Source organism: Suncus etruscus, chromosome 14 (genome assembly GCF_024139225.1).
Source record: "Suncus etruscus isolate mSunEtr1 chromosome 14, mSunEtr1.pri.cur, whole genome shotgun sequence".
In the NCBI taxonomy this organism is placed as follows: domain Eukaryota; kingdom Metazoa; phylum Chordata; class Mammalia; order Eulipotyphla; family Soricidae; genus Suncus; species Suncus etruscus.
In genome coordinates, this window is record NC_064861.1 from 74,945,682 (window position 1) to 74,963,068 (window position 17,387).

The 17,387-nt window shown below is 44.3% G+C and overlaps 2 protein-coding genes across 2 annotated transcripts in view; one reads left to right on the forward strand and one right to left on the reverse strand.

Annotated features, from left to right (window-relative positions):
• ZNF91 (zinc finger protein 91) overlaps positions 1-17,387 on the forward strand; it is a 693,978-nt gene that overhangs the window by 122,164 nt on the left and 554,427 nt on the right. The window lies entirely within an intron of this gene.
• Positions 7,183-17,387, reverse strand: part of LOC126027241 (zinc finger protein 93-like) — a 594,792-nt gene continuing 584,587 nt past the window's right edge. The window contains exon 5 of the mRNA XM_049786237.1: positions 7,183-7,546. Coding sequence (XP_049642194.1) covers positions 7,200-7,546 — 347 coding nt within the window. The 3' untranslated portion in view covers positions 7,183-7,199. The remainder of the gene's footprint in view (positions 7,547-17,387) is intronic.

A 17,387-nucleotide genomic window follows, 5' to 3' on the forward strand; every position in this document is an offset into this window, starting at 1 on the left:
TTCAATTATATAATATGTTGTATTAGATATACATTATATAATATTTTTAAATTAATATTTTATTTAAGTAAAATGGTTATAGTTGGGTTACAGTCACAAACAGAACACCCCCCTTCACCAGTGTAACATTCCCCCCCTCCCAATCCCTGCCTGTATTCGAGACAGGCATTCTACTACAGTTATTTGTTTTTAAGTTCAGTAAATTGTTTTTTTTTTTTTAAAAGATAAGGGTTAAAGAAAAAAAATAGTAAAAGTGTGACAGTGGCAAACACTGTTGTTTGCATAGGCCCAGAAAAATATGGGGAAAACAGAAACAAATATTCTTGGCCTGATTACAAAAAGACCTCACCCCCCGAGGTTTATTGGTATAAGACCAACTCTGGGCTTCAGGCAAACCAGTCTGTCCGAACCCGAGTCATTCTCCAGGTCCTAGTGAAACTTTTCACACTTTAGCTGTTGTTGGTATCAGGTTCCTATATTTAAAGATTCTGGATTCTATGTATTTCTTTCATCGAAGTCAGGCTGATGTGGAGCAACCTCTAGTTCCAGCACACCATTAGATGTGGAGTGATCTGCCCTGCCAGCAAGCTGTTGCTGAGTCGTCTGGGTGTTGAGAGCACTCTTTGGAGTAAATCAATGCCAGAGTAGTCTTCCCTGGTAGAGGTTTGGATCCTGGAAGGTTGTAGACAATTGTGGTTGTTTCCATAGATGGTATCCATTTTTCAGGTGTGTATGGGCGATGCTGATTCTTCTGAGGCCTAAACCAAATCATTATGCCAATGTTCGGGGTATAAGATCTAACTGCATTACCAAATTTGTGTTCCATCTTTATTAGATAAGAACTTGTTTGCATAGGTATTATTTTCCCATTTTAATGTGCCTATGCAAAATAGAAACAATGCCACAAGATATTGTTGGGGAGACAAACCTTTCTTAAGGAAAAAATGAGATAAGAGCTTTTAGAAGATGAGCCAACATCCTAACACGGTAGGTACTGCTCTCTTTTTGATAGCAGCATGTAAGGAAAAGACGGTACTGCTGCGCTGCTTCAGCTCCTGGCCAATTCTTTTTCAAAATTTTATTATTTAAAAAATGTGGGGCTGTAGCAATGGCACAAGCAGTAAGGTGTTTGCCTTGCCCACAGTAGCATAGGTCGGACTGCAGTTCAATCCAGGTCATCCCATATGGTCCCCCAAGCCAGGAGCGATTTCTGAGCACATAAATAGGAATAACCCCTGAGTGTCACTCTGTGTGGCCCAAAAACCAAAAAATAATAGTTGACATAACTGATCGTGATATATTTGTTTCAAGATAAAGGAAAGCAAAGTTGAGAAAAATAAAAATAAAATTAAAAGAAAAACTAAAAAAGAAAATGGAAGTGGCCGGAGCGATGGTGCACATGAACGTCGTTTGCCTTGTATGCAGCTGATTCAGGACAGACCTAGGTTCTATCGCTGGCAACTCATATGGTCCCCAAAGCCAGGAGCGATCTCTGAACACATAACCAGGAGTAACCCCAGTGTGCCACCGGATGTGGCCCCAAAACCAAGAAATAAATAAATAAAAAATAAAGAGAAGAGGTAGCATGGAGGTAAGGCGTTTGCCTTGAAAGCAGGAGGATGACCGTTCGAATCCTGGCATCCCCTATGGTCCCTTGAGCCTGTCAGGAGCGATTTCTGAGCATACAGCCGGGAGTAACTCCTGAGCATTGCCAGGTATGACTCAAAAAAAAATAAACAAAATAAAAAAACAACTAAACAATATAAAATAAAGTGAAGAGAAAGCTCATATCAAGTACATTTACAGAAATAACTGAATCTCAAATAAAGTCAATACAATACCAGAAGGTATAGTAAGCTCTTTTTTTTAAAGTTGAGATAAAGGAGTGGGATAGGACAGCTGTAGGGCATTTCCCATGCAGACCCAGAACGGACAATGGTTCGAATCCGGCATCTCATATGGTCCCCAGAGCCTGTCAGGAGTGATTTCTGAGCACAAAGCCAGGAGCAACCCTTGAGCACCTCTAGGTGTTATCCAAAAACCAAATTAAAGTTAAGAGATAAACAACAACAACAACAAAAAAAAAACACCATGAAGAGGTGTGTGTATGGCAGTTGTTGTTTGAATAGGCATAGCAAAATTTGGGGAAGAGAGAAGTGAAAAACTTTTGGCCTAAAAACAGGGAGACCTTACCCTTGAAGTATCCTGACATAAGACCAACTAACACTACAGGGCTTCCAGCATGCTAAGTTGTCTAACACCAAAGTCTTTCACTTTGGGCCCACTAAAAGCTCTTAACAATCACGGTTGTTGCTGTCATGTCTTCTTAATCTGTATATCTCCCCTGCTTTGGCTCATTCAATGCAAAAAAGCTCCATGGATGGAAATTCTGTGCAACAACCTAATGGCTTTTCTTTTCCACACAAGATGAGAAAAAAAAATATTTCTTCATTGATTGCTTGGTTCGGGGCACACCCAGCTGTGTTCAGGGATTACTCCTGGATCTGTACTCAGAAATCGTCCCTGGCAGCCTGGGGGACCATATGGGATGCCCAAATCAAACCGGGTCCCTCCGAAGTTGGCCACATGCGTCGGGTCCCTCCGAAGTTGGCCACATGCATCTGACTTGCATTTGGCTGATCTGGGTTTGATATCTGGCACACCATGTGGACTCCTGGAATGATTCCGGATTGCAGATTCAGGAGTAAATCCTGAGTAACCTGGATGTACCACCCCACAAATGCAGTACTGCTATGCTATCGCTCTGGCTCCAGGATGAGAAAATTTTAGAGATGTGCAGAGAAATCAGTTGTGAGAATGTCTCAATTATATCATTCACTGCAGAATCACATAAGTGCTTATAGTGAGTTATTTACTTTTCCTTTGGGCCACACTTGGCTATATTCAAGAGTTCTTCTAACTCTGCAATCATTAATTGCTCCTGTCTGGTATGGAGTACCCTAGGGGATGTTGGGAATTGAACCTGAACAGGGATTGTGCAAGGAAACCACCTTCCCTCCTATATATTGGCCCCTGTTGGCTTTGGGGCCACATGTAGTGGTGCTCAAGGGTTACTTGTGGCTGGCTATCCATGCAAGAATCATTCCTGGCAGGCAGGAGAACCATATGTGATACCTTACATCAAATTCAGATCAACTGCATACAAAGCAAACACTCTCCCCACTGGGCTATCACCCCAGCCCCACCTGTCTTCTTTTCTTAATTCAAATACAGCCCCTCCTTGGGAACATCAGGGCAATGGTCCATGGATGGCATTGCCATCCAGGTTTGGTGCTTGATTATAGGTCAGTGTGGTGCCACTGAGCACACGTCTGAAGGCCAGGTGGTATTCTTCCCCCCAACCCCGAATGAAAAGGACTATACTTGCTATTTTTTTTTTTTTGTGTGGTTTTTGGGTCACACCCGGCAGTGCTCAGGGGTTATTCCTGGCTCCAGGCTCAGAAATTGCTCCTGGCAGGCACGGGGGACCATATGGGACGCCGGGATTCGAACCGATGACCTCCTGCATGAAAGGCAAACGCCTTACCTCCATACTATCTCTCCGGCCCCTATACTTGCTATTTAGAACATCTATCTCATTAGGAGATATATACCTCCTAATATATATTACACCAATATATATAGGAGGGAAAGTGGGTTCCTTGCACATGCCAAGTTCAGGTCTACTTCCCATCATACCCTAGGATACCCCATACCAGCCAGGAGTAATTACTGATTGTAGAGCTTAGAAGAAACTTTTGAATATAGCCAGGTGTGGCCCAAAGAAAAAAAATCTCACTATAAGCACATTCTTCCCAAACATCAATGTGTTTTTTCACTTTTTTTTTTTTTTTTTTTGGTTTTTGGGTCACTCGGCCGGACTCAGGGATTACTCCTGGCTCTGTGCTCAGAAATCGCTCCTGGCAGGCTCAGGGGACCATATGGGATGCCAGGGTTTGAACCACCAACCTGCACGAAAGGCAAACGCCTCACCTCCATGCTATCTCTTCGGCCCTATGCTTATTCACTTTTTCATTTTTTTTTTGTAATTTTTTTCCTTTATTTAAACATCTTGATTACAAGTATGATTGTGATTAGGTTTCAGTCATGTAAGGAACACCCCCCTTCAACAGTGCAACATTCCCACCACCAATGTCCCAAATCTCCCTCCATCCCACCCCACCCCCACCTGTACTCCAGACAGGCTTTCCAGTTCCCTCATTCATTCACATGATTATGGTAGTTCTCTGGGTAATTATTTCTATAACTGCACTCACCACTCTTTGTGGTGAGCTTCATGAAGTAAGCTGGAAGTTCTAGACCTCCTCTCATTGTCTCTGAGGATTGTTGCAAAAATGACTTTTATTTTTCTTAAAACCCCATTTTTTCATTTAACTTTAAAATTTTTTAAATTTGTTTCATCTGGGGGCTGGAGAGGTGGCACTAAAGGTAAGGTGTCGGCCTTGCAAGCGCTAGCCTAGGACAGACTGCGGTTGGAGCCCCTGGCATCCCACATGTTCCTCCTAAGCCAGGGGCAATTTCTAAGCACATAGCCAGGAGTAACCTCTGGGCTTCAAACGGGTGTGGCTAAAAAATAACTCTGTTTCATTTGTTTTTAGTTTGTGAGTTCCCTGCAGACAGTACTCATTTCTCTTAGTTCTGTGCTCTGCAGTCAACCTGGTGGGGGTCATGGCCTTACATACCATGACAATCATGAAATTCAGTTTTCCTTTTCTATGCAGAGTCCTTCTCATAGGAATATGGATCCCACTGACAAAGTGAGGTTAAATATTAGTCCATCTTACATTTCTCTAATAAAAATAACAATGATTAGGAGTGCAAAGCCAGGAGTAGCTCCAGAACATGGCACTGGTTGGTTCCCTTAGTCCATCTTACATTTCTCTAATAAAAATAACAATGATTAGGAGTGCAAAGCCAGGAGTAGCTCCAGAACATGGCACTGGTTGGTTCCCTAAAAGGCAAGGAAAAAAATAGTACTCACTATAGCCTTCTGGTTGCTCTCCACAAAGATCACTGGAACCAGGAGTAGGGACACCAGGTGCAGAGCTGGATCAAAGAATGACACATATAGCCCCAACTCATGGGCTATTGGTATTACTTTACTTGGTTCTCAATCACCAGCCAGCCAGTCTCAAATCTCTCAGACATTTCTATTAGCAAACAGGGACACTGGAAAGGCTGGGAAAAGGGAGGGCCTGGCTATCATCAGGGCAACATTGTGGTGCAGGCCCATTTCCTGCAGGGCACTTTGGCCATGAAACCTTGTCAACAATGCCTACATCAGCACTGCCAAAGGTTGCAGATTTGTTGCCCCTGATGTGAAAAATGAACATGTTTGATTCAGGGAGACTTCCTTCTTTTCTTTTTCTTGGTCACAATGACAATGCTCAGGGGTTAGCCCTAGCTATGTGCTCAGAACTCACTCCTGGCTAAGGGGACCATATGAGACACAAGGGATCAAAAAAGGTCTGTCCTGTATCTGCATCGTTTAAGTCCCTACCACTGTGCTATAACTACAGCCCTGATTCAGGAAGATTTCTGTGACCTTAAAGTGGTAGCAGGCAACTGCATGTGAGAATATCAATTTGTTATAACAATTTGGTCTGGGGATGCAGTGAAAACTTCCCCACCTATTACATCTCTAGGATTTCAAGACCTTACTGTGATCAGCGCTGAGCAACTTCTGAGGTTTCTCCCTTTCCAAACACATGTAGTGCTTCACAACACTGAATATACCCATGAGATGGGTATATTCCAGACTCTAATGGCCTGGATAACGACCTCCCAACATTCCTTATATGCTGACAAAGGTTTCTCTCCTTATATTGGTTCTGTCCACACCTGGCATTGCTCAAGGGTCACTCTTGACACTGCATCAGGAATCAATACTGGTGGTGCATATAGGACTGTATGCAATGCTGCACATCAAAGTCCAACTAAATCTACCTCTTGCCCCATCAGTATTTATGTAATCAAGCTTGAGAATGGAACTTTCTATATGTATAGGTCTGTCTAATATAAATTTACTTCATATAATGGCTGAGGATCATTTGAAGATCTTCCTTCATCCCTTCCAAATTTTCAGAATTGTGATATCTAGCAGTTTCCAGGGGGAACTGAAGACCTTCCCACAGAAAGTTTAATGCAGAATGATTATATTGACCTATGTGTTCCAACACTCCCGACATAAGACATCTGTCCTGTATGAATATCCCTGTGCTGGAAACGGGTTGAGGACTGAGTGAAACTTTCCATGCTTGTGAAACACATAGCACAGCCTGTATGTGTTTGCACTGTACATGGCTTACTGTGATTTCTTCCTGAGCATCCCATATGGTCTCTAGGAGTAACCCAAGTGTTGTTGGCATGGCACAAGAAACAAAAAACCAAACACAAATAAAGTTTTATTCATAATATCCATTTATTTCGGTCTGGAGACACACCTGACAGCACTGGTGCATTGTTATTACTCTGCCCCCAAATATGCACATTCGAAAATAATCAATGCCTTCTCACATCCCATATGTCAGAATTATCTCTTGTTTAAAATATTTTTTTTAGGTGGGATCACACATTGTGGTTCTCAAAGACGATTCCTGAATGTGCACTCAGTTTCACAACTGCCATGCTAAAGTGACCGTACAAGATGCAAGTGATTGGGCCCGGAGAGATAGCACAGCGGCGTTTGCCTTGCAAGCAGCCGATCCAGAACCAAAGGTGGTTGGTTCGAATCCCGGTGTCCCATATGGTCCCCCGTGCCTGCCAGGAGCTATTTCTGAGCAGACAGCCAGGAGTGACCCCTGAGCACTGCCGGGTGTGACCCAAAAACCAAAAAACCAAAACAAGATGCAAGTGATTGATCCCACACCAGTTGTAAGAACAATGCCAAGGGCCCGGAGAGATAGCACAGCGGCGTTTGCCTTGCAAGCAGCCAATCCAGGACCAAAGATGGTTGGATCGAATCCTGGTGTCCCATATGGTCCCCTGTGCCTGCCAGGAGCTATTTCTGAGCAGACAGCTAGGAGTAACCCGAGAGCCTCCGGGTGTGGTCCAAAAACCAAAAACCAAAAAAAAAAAAAAAATAAAAACAATGCCAACATACTGTATGATCATGCAGACACTACTGATATACACACTAATAAAGTGGCTTCAAAAGGAGTCAGAGCCTTCCATACTCATTACACACTGTGTGCCTCCCTAGAATGAATTTTCTTATGCTTATAAAGGCTTGAAAAATAATAAAAAGCCTTCCCACAGTCCTGACATGTGTAAGATTTTTCTCCTAAATGAATTTTCTTGTGTGTGAAAAGGTTTGCAGGTTGAGCGAAGGCTTTCCCGCACTCCTGACACGTATAAGGTTTCTCTCCTGTATGAATTACTTTGTGTGATAAAAGTCTTGAGGATCGAGTGAAAGCTTTACCACACTCCTGACACTTATAAGGTTTCTCTCCTGTATGAATTTTCTTGTGTGATAAAAGGCATGAAGATTGAGCGAAGGCTTTCCCGCACTCCTGACACTTATAAGGTTTCTCTCCTGTATGAATTTTCTTGTGTCTTAAAAGCTTTGAGGATTGAGCAAAGACTTTTCCGCACTCCTGACACGTATAAGGTTTCTCTCCTGTATGAATTATCCTGTGTGACAAAAGTCTTGAGGATTGAGCGAAGGCTTTCCCACACTCCTGATATGTATAAGGTTTCTCTCCTGTATGAATTTTCTTGTGTCTTAAAAGGTTTGAAGATCGAGCGAAGGCTTTTCCGCACTCCTGACAGATATAAGGTTTCTCTCCTGTATGAATTATCCTATGTGATAAAAGGCTTGAGGATCGAGCGAACGCTTTCCCACACTCCTGACATGTATAAGGTTTCTCTCCTGAATGAATTTTTTTGTGTGAATAAAGGCTAGAGTATAGACCAAAGGCCTTCCCACACACCTGACATGAATAAGGCTTCTCTCCAGTATGAATACTCATGTGTATACTAAGTTGTGAGGATAAAAAGAAGGCCTTCTCACACTTTTGACATTTATGTTTCTCTCCTGTATGAGTATACATGTGCCTAGAAAGGTGTCTGCTTTGACTGAAGGCCTTCCCACAATACTCACATATACAAGGTTTCTCTATATGAACAATCCTGTGCCTAGAAAGGGATGAGGAATGAGTAAAGACCTTCCCACACTCCTGACATGTATAAGGCTTTTTTCCAATTTGAATTTTCATGGGTGTAGTAAGGACTGAGGTACAAGTGGCCTTGCCACCTGCTAAAAGTGTCTGACATTTCTTTTGCATACAGACCTCCTTAGGGTCACTTGGGTGTGATGGTTGACAAAGAGCATGTCTATCTTGCTCACCTTCAGAGAGATTCTGTGCACTGAGGGTGTCTGATGGTAAATTACAATGCCAAGCACATGGGAAGGCCCCTCCACAATGCTTACACTCTGGGGCCTCCACTCCGCAGGAAATGAGCTTGTTAGACTTTTGCTGTGAGGAAATTCTAGCAAACACTGTTTGCTCAGGGCAGGGTGGCCCCAGTGTGGTGATCTCTGTACAGGAACTGGACAGATTAGACTTAGGGTTGCTGTGCCCAGCGGACTGAGGATTCTCAGCAAGAATGCTCACTTCATTCTGGCCTCCTCCGGAACAGAAGCCCCATGAGTCCTCATTTCCATCAGGGTGCAGGGAGGATAGTGTCCTTCTGACTGTGTTCCACAACACAGGAATACCCCAGTCCCACCAGGGTTTGCTTCTTCCCTGTGGAAAAGCACAAGTTAGTCCAATTACTACCTCTTCATTTCTAGTCTCCTTCTTTCAAAACAGGCCCTCAACTGTGATTTCAAGCACAAAAACTCAATTGTCCACAGGTGTGGACATCTGTGAAACAGGTAGACACCGAGTAAAGAAAGTTGACTAATTAGATTACAGTCTGAGAAAAGGGGCAGGGAGATAATTTTTGGACCCTAAACCACTAATTATTGGGTACACAAGAAGGCTCTCCCAGTGGGGCTTCTGTGGTCACTCTGGCATCTTGCCCCTTCTCCGAGACACTTGTGCAGTATATACCACAGACCAGTGTTAGGGAAAAGGGTAGCTAACACATCTCTTTTCTATTTTTAAATTTTTTCCCTGTGTAAATTGGACCTAACAATAAAATGGAGCCAGAGCAATAGCACAACAGGAGGGTATTTGCCTTGCATGCAAGGAACCCAGAACAGACCTAACTAGGTTCAATCCCTGGCATCCCATATGGTCTCATGAGTCAGGACAGATTTCTGAGCACAAAGTCAGGAGTAAACCCTGAGTGTCAGCGGGTGTGTGCCGAAAATCAAATAAATAAATACTGTACTTTAGAGGGGCTAAGTCCATGAGGTTGTCAACCCCTCATCCAAGCTTTTTTTCTTACGTATGTAATGTTTTCTTTCTTTGGGTCACACACATCTATGCTCACAGTCTACTCCTTGCTCTGCATTCAGACTTTAATGTTCACAGTGCTTAGGGAACATATAGAATATTCAACCCTGGGTCGCTGCGTGCAAGGCAGGCACACTATCAGATGTATTTACTATGCCCTTTATTCTTTTCTTTTGTGTGTGTGCGTGTGTGTGTTTGTGTTTTGGGGGAAACTGAGTAAAACTCAGGAATTACTTTAGACTTTGAGGAGTCATTACTAACAGTACTGGGAAGATCACATGGGATACCAGGGACTGAACCCTGGTGGGCCCTTTGAAAGGAAAATGCCTTACCCTCTATGCTACTGATCACTCCCATTATTATTTTGACTGTTAGGATTAGCAAATTTTGCAGGTGTGGAAGTCCTGTATGTGAGAATGTCTCTATTTCATTGAGTAAACAGGCATGTAAGTGTTTTCCGAAACATAGAAGCCCCACTATAGGCAGATTCTTCCCAAACATCTAAAAGTTCTCTTTACTTTTTTAGTTTCTATATATACTATTAGGAACCCCAAAAGGAAATGCTCATGTTTACTCTGGCTGTGTGCCCCCGATCAAACTTAAGGGGGCTTGGGGACAAAATTCAGGTTTCCATCACCACAGAAAAAAACAGACTTTTCACTGCAATATGAATCCAGCCAACAAATGAGTAGTTTAAACACTCGATCTAGGCCTGCCTAATAGCACAGAGAGTAGGGTGCTTGCCTTGCACATGGGTGACCTTGGTTCGATCCCTTACATCTCATATAATCCTTGAGCCAGCCAGAAGTGATTCTGAGTACAGAGCTAGGAACATCAGAGTGTCTCCCAAAACCTAAACAAAACTAATAAAAAAAAAACACACACTTGCTCTAACATTGTATCATATCAAAAGTAAGATATGTCTTCACTCCCTAACCCCTTTTCACCATAAATAACAGCATTTCCTTGGTGGGGAAAATATGATTAATAACTTTAGGTTAGAAAACTTATTGAGGGGGGCCGTGAGGTGGCGCTAGAGGTAAGGTGTCTGCCTTGCAAGTGCTAGCCAAGGAAGGACCGCGGCTCGATCCCCAGGTGTCCCATATGGTCCCCCCAAGCCAGGGGCAATTTCTGAGCACTTAGCCAGGAGTAACCCCTGAGAATCAAACAGTTGTGCCCCCTCCAAAAAAAGGGGAAACATTGAGGAAATAGAGTGATAGCACAGTCAGTGATAGGGGGTTTGCCTTGACATGGGTGACCCACGTTCAATCCCCGGAATCCAATATGGTCCTCTGAGCATGCCAGGAGTGATTGCTGAGCAGATCCAGAAGTAACCCTGAACACTACCTGGTGTGGCCATAAACAAATAATGAAAACTTGGAGCTGGAGCAGTGGCACAGTGGTAGGGCATTTGCCTTGCACACGCTGACACAGGATGGACGGTGGGTTCGATCCCCCGTTTGGTCCCCTTAGTCAGGTGCGATTTCTGAGCACACAGCCAGGATTAACCCCTAAGTGTCACTGTGTGAAGCCCCAAAACAAAAAAACGAGATAGAGAAAGAGAGAGATAGAGAAAGAGAGAGAGAGAGAGAGAGAGAGAGAGAGAGAGAGAGAGAGAGAGAGAACTTATTGCATTGAATTTTGAACTCAGGTAAAAGTAACAGCAACCTCTCCCAATGATGAGCTCAGGATTCTCCCAGAAGTGCAAAAACTATAGATGGGGTAACGGGCTTCTTTAAGAACTACATGTGACTTCAGCACAGAGAAATCCCACACCACATAAAAGTATTGATTTGAAACATGCAAATCTTACCACTTCACCCCTCTTTGGAGATCCCATCCCAGAAGTAAATTGCTGAAAGGCCAAATCCTGAACTGGTGGTCTGCATTCTAAAATGAAACCAAATATGCAATGTAAGAATCTGGAGTCAGAGCAATACCACAACAGGGAGGAGAATGCCTTGCATTCCACTGACAAGTTGGATTCCTGGCATCCCATATAGTCTCTCTAGCTTGCCAGAGTAATTTCTTTTCTTTTCTTTTTTTTTTTTTTTTGTTTTTGGGCCACACCCAGCAGTGTTCAGGGGTTACTCCTGGCTGTCTGCTCAGAAATAGCTCCTGGCAGGCACGGGGGACCATATGGGACACCGGGATTCGAACCAACCACCTTTGGTCCTGGATCAGCTGCTTGCAAGGCAAACACCACTGTGCTATCTCGCTGTGCTATCTCTTCGGGCCCTTCTTTTCTTTTTTTACTTTTTGGTTTTTGAGTCACACCTGGCAGCGCTCAGGGGTTACTCCTGGCTCAACCCTTAGAAATCGCCCTTGGCAGGCATGGGGGACCATATGGGATGCCAGGATTCGAACCACCAATCATCTGCATGTAAGGCAAATGCCTATCTCTCCGGCCCCCAGAAGTAATTCCTGAGCACCGAGTTAAGAGTATCTTCTGAGTGTGATCAGCTGTAGTGCAAAACAAAACAAAAAAAGTGGGGCTGGGGGGGCCTTAGGGCATTTGCCTTGCAGGCAAAATCTAGGACATAGGCCTGAGAGATAGGGAGATAGGTTATTTGCCTTGCAGGCAGAAGATAGATAGATCAAATCTCAGCCTTGCAGATGGCCTCACAAGCCTGCCAGGAGCAATTTCTGAGGGTAGAGCCAGGAGTAACCCCTGATCACTGCTGGTGTGACCCAAAAAACAATAGTAACAACAAAAACAATCTTGGACCTACTGTGGTTTGAATCCCGGCACCCCAAATGGTCTCCCGTGCCTGCCAGGAGCTATTTCTGAGCATAGTCCCAGGAGTAGGAACCCAAAAAGCCAAAAATAAAAAACCTTAAGTTGAATGATGGGCCATAGTGATGGAATCATGGGTTGAGTGTTTGTCTTGACAAAGCTGATGCTGGTCTGATCCCCAGCATACAAAACTGTACCCGAGCATAACTGAAGTATTTTCTGTGTACTGTTCAAGGAGGAACCAAGTGCCCTTGTGTGTGACCCAAAATAAAAATAAAAAATTTAAGAGAATGAGGGCTAGAGCGATGGTGCAAGTGGTAGGCATCTGCCTTGAAAACGCTAACCTAGAATGGACAGCGGTTCAATAGCCTTGTGTGCCAGCCATATGGTCCCCCAAGCCTGGAGCGATTTCTGGGCTCATCGCCAAGAGTAACCCCTGAGAGTCACTGCCTGTGCCAAACAAACAAAACAAAACAAAAAAATTAATTGAGTGAAATCTTATTGAATAGTCAAGATAGTGACCATATGTAGTTTTTAGGTAGTAAATCAGTTTATAAAAAGGATAGGAGGGCAGGAGAGATAGCACAGCCTTAGGGTGTTTGCCTAGCAAGCAGCTGACCCAGGACAAGGGTGGTTTGAATCCCAGCATCCCATATGGTCCCCTATGTCTGTCAGGAGCGATTTCTGAGCACAGAGCCAGGAGAAATCCAAGTGCCACTGGGTGTGACCCTAAAACCAAAAAAAAAAAAAAAAGATAGGAGTGTCTCAAAGAGTAGTGGGAAAACCCATATTAGAGTTCTCTTGGGAACATATGTCAACATTAGTGAGAGAGAAAGAGACAGAGAGAGAGACAGAGAGAGAAGGAAGGAAGGAGGGAGGGAGGCACAGCCCTTTCATTTGGCTGACCTAAGTTGAATTCCAGGCATCTCATATACTCCCCAAAAACAGTGCCAGGACTAATTTCTTAGTGTAGAGGCAAGAAAATCACAAGGTTACTCACGGAGGAGAAAAATACCAAAATAATTCTTTTGTTTTTGTTTTTGTTTTTTTGGGTCGCACAGCAGCACTCAGGGGTTCTTCCTGGCTCTAAGCTCAGAAATTGCTCCTGGCAGGTTCAGGGGACCATATGGGATGCCGGAATTTGAACCACTGTCCTTCTGCATAAAAGGCAAACGCTCTACCTCCATGCTATCTCTCTGGCCTCCAAAATAATTCTTATTCTTTTCAAGAATCCGACAAAATCTATAGTGGGAAGGGAGTGTGTGTACTTTATGAACAGTGGATCCGGTTCTATTACTGGCATCACATATAGTCCCCTGAACGCACCAGGATTCACCAGGAGTGACTTCGAACACCAGCACCAAGACAGCCTCAAAAACCTGAGAGTAAAACACATTCCTGGGGCAAACTCAAAAATGCTAGGAATGATCTAATGGCAAAGATAACTGTGGAGACAGCTTCCCCTGGGAAGGACACCCACACATGGGGCTATGCAAGCAGTCTGAGGGCAGAGACGGTGGATGAGGCTCAGAATCTAAGGATCTGTCCTAAAGGCCCACAGATGGGAACCAGATAGAATAAAGCTACGACAGCAAGAGCTCCAGATCATTCTGGGAGTCAGCACGAAGGGTAGAGAAGGGGAGTGGTACAGGCCCAACAAAAATGATTCAGGAGTTCAACATATATTGCTAAGCACCCACATTTCACATGTGCCCAAGATGCTCCACAGCCACCCCGAGGTCTGAAGCACTTCCAACATTCACCTGCAAACATGCCTCTCTGTAGCCTTCCGCAAGCTGCGCCTTCCAACCAGGAGATCAGCACAGGCTTCACATCCCAATGTCCTTTTCCAAGAGGGACAATTTTTGGATTAGAGAAAGGGAAGGGGACAGCAGCACCATGAATTGGGGACTGTAATAACAAAGACAAAAACAGATAAAGAAGAGAATCTCTGCTCTCAATATGCTTACTGATTATTGAATAGATGAGATCAGATTTAAGATTCGAAACAATAGTACAATGGGTAGTGTGTCTGCCTTACATAAGGCCGACAAAAGTTTGATCCCTGGTGCGGCTGGTCGGAGTCGGAAAATAAAAAATAAAAAAAAATTTGATCCATGGCATCCCTGGCATTTGATATGGTCACCCAAGCTTCCCAGGAATAATTCCTGAGCAAAGAGTCATAAGTAACCCCTGAAAACCACAGGTTATATGCAACCCCCAAAAAGAATCTTTGGGAATAGAAGAACAGCACAGAGAGAAGGGAATTTGCCTAGTACACAGTGGACCTGGTTCCATCCCTGGGTTCCCAGATTGTTCCCTGAGGATATCACAAGTAATATCTGAGCACAAAGACAGACTAATCTTTGAGCGCCATTAGGTGTGGCTCAACAGCAAACAAAGGAAAAAAAGGAAGGGGCTGGAGTAAGAGTAGAGTGGAGAGGGCACTTTCCTTCTAAGGCATTTGCCTTGCATGCAGAAGGACAGTGGTTCGAATCCCATTTGGTTCCCCAGCCTGACATGGGCGACTTCTGAGCATACAGCCAGGAGTAGCTTCTGAGAGCTGTGGGTGTGACCCCAAAAAAACCAAAACCAAAACCAAAACCAAAATAAAAAAAAAGAAACTATGCACACCTGACTTTTATCCAACAGCAGGAAGCCCTACCATGGTTGATTTTTGAGTGCAGAGTCAGATGTCACCCCAGTTCTACTGGGGGTTGCCCCCCAAAAAGACAAACCTAAGTCACACTGTGACCCAGAACATAGCAAAATGGATTGGGAACCATGCTTTGCAGGCAGGAGCGTCAGGTATGATCCCTCATACTGCACAATCCCCCAATAAGACTGGTAGGCAGTTGGGGCCTAGAGAGATAGCACAGCGGTGCAAGCAAGGGATCCAGGACCAAGGGTTGGATCGAATCCCGGTGTCCCATATGGTCCCCGGTGCCTGCCAGGAGCGATTTCTGAGCAGACAACCAGGAGTAACCCCTGAGCAACGCCGGGTGTGGCCCAAAAACCAAAAAAAAAAAAAAGATTGGTAGACAGTGGTGCCTTGTGATCCTTAAAAAAATCTTCAGAAGGGACTGCAGCGGTGGTGCTACAGGTAAGGCTTCTGCCTTGCAGCGCATGCCTAGGATGGACCATGGTTTGATGCCCCGGTGTCCCATATGGTCCCCCAAGTCAGGAACAATTTCTGAGCTCATAGCCAGGAGTAACCCCAGAGCGTCAGCGGGTGTGGCCCCCAAAGCAAAACAAAACAAAATCTTCAGCAGGGGGGCTGGACAGATAGCACAGCGGTAGGTCGTTTGCCTTGCATGTAGCTGATTTGAACAGACCCTGGTTCAAATCTCAGCAACCCATATGCTCCCCAATGCCTTTCAGGAGAAACATGAACGAAGAGCCAGGATTAACTCCTGAGCACACCTGGTGTGGCCCCAAAACAAAAACAAACAAAAGAAACAACCAAAAATCTTCAGCTGGGGCTGAGTGACAGCATGGCATAAAACATTTGCCTTGCACACAGCCAACACATGATGGATGGTAGTTCAAATCCCGGCATCCCGTATGGTCACCCAAGTCTGCAGGAACGACTTCTGAGGACAGAGTCAGGAGTAATCCCTTTGCACAGTATGGTGTGAGCAAAACAAAAAAAAAAAAATCTTCAGCAAAACTTAAATCACAAGTGCTCACATATTGCCTGGGTTGGGACACTACTACAATGGAAGACCTCACCTTGCCCAAGACTTATCCACGCTGGATCAGAAGAACCCCAAGAGTTCCCAGATCAATACCGGGCTTACTCTCTAAGCTCTATTGTTGGAATAAGCTCTGAGCACTCCCATGTGTGGAACATATATGCCCCTAATGTATAAAAACGAAATGAATTGTATTTGGGAGTGTTTTGAGTTGCACCTCACTCTGATCAGGGCTGATTTCTAGCTCTATGCTGAGTGATGATCTCTGGAAGCTTAGAAGATCGTTGTGGAGCCAGGATCCAACCTGATTCAAACCTGGTTCACACCGACCAAGAAACACCCAACACAATGTAATTATCTCAAGATTGTGAAATGACATTGAAAATTATAAATTTGGGGCCTGAGAGAGAGCACAGCAGTAGGGTGTTTGCCTTGCATGTGGCCAACACAAAACAGACCTCGGTTCAGTTCCTGGCAACTATATAGTCCCCTGAATCTGCCAGGAGCTGTTTCTGAGCAAAATCAGGACTGACCCCTCCAATGAAACAAAGAAACAAACAAGCAAAAAACCAAAACTATAAATTAGTATTCTTCTAAGAAAAAAAGTTAAGGGCTGGGGAGTTAGAACAATGCATATCTCCAAATCCCAATGCATTTTTTGTTGAATACAAATTCCTAGGAAATATGAGGTCTCCCCATAGGAGTGTCCCATTTGGTAGCCCTAGGGAGACTCTCACCTATGGCCTGCAGGTGCTGGTAGATCTCCAGCATCACATCTCTGTAGAGCTTCCTCTGAGAGGTGTCCAGGTACGGCCACTCCTCCTGGGAGAAGCTCACAGCTACATCGTAGAAGGTCACCACATCCTGAACCAAAACATACACAAGAAGTCAGGGCCAAGGTTCATCCCAGGCACTAGAGGTGAGGATGGGACTCCAGGACCTAAAGTGACTGTCTTGACAAATTATAAAGATAAAATGACTCAGGAGAAACCAGTCTCAAAATCCATCTCTCCCTGAGCACCTCTGGGGGATAGGCTTCAGAAATCATACTAGATCAGCCACCTTAACAAACGAACACTGTTCGACAAGGTACTTGGAATATAGTGGCATACACACAAACATACCTGAGCCAATGCCCATTACCATAGGTCCACTGAGCACTGCCAGGCGTACTCCTAAGCATAGAGCCAGGAACTAAAAAGCACTCTCAGTGTGACACGAATTTGCTAACACACAGGAGCCCAGTCTCAACCTCAATCTATCTCTACATTTGGTACTAGGGGGAGAAAGAAGGAAAATGTAAGGTCCAGTGAGTGAGTCAAACATCTGTTTGTCTGAATCAGCATTCACATTGTATCTCCAAGCAAATTTCTCCTTGAGCAGGTAAAAAAGATACAACTTCCAATCACTATGCTTTCTAGTAACATCATTTGCTCATGTTGCCACTCAAAGGAACAAAGTCCTGGGACTATAAAGAAGGAGACTGAAAGTGCAACTCTTTTTTTTTTTTTTTGAGAAATGTGGCTTCAG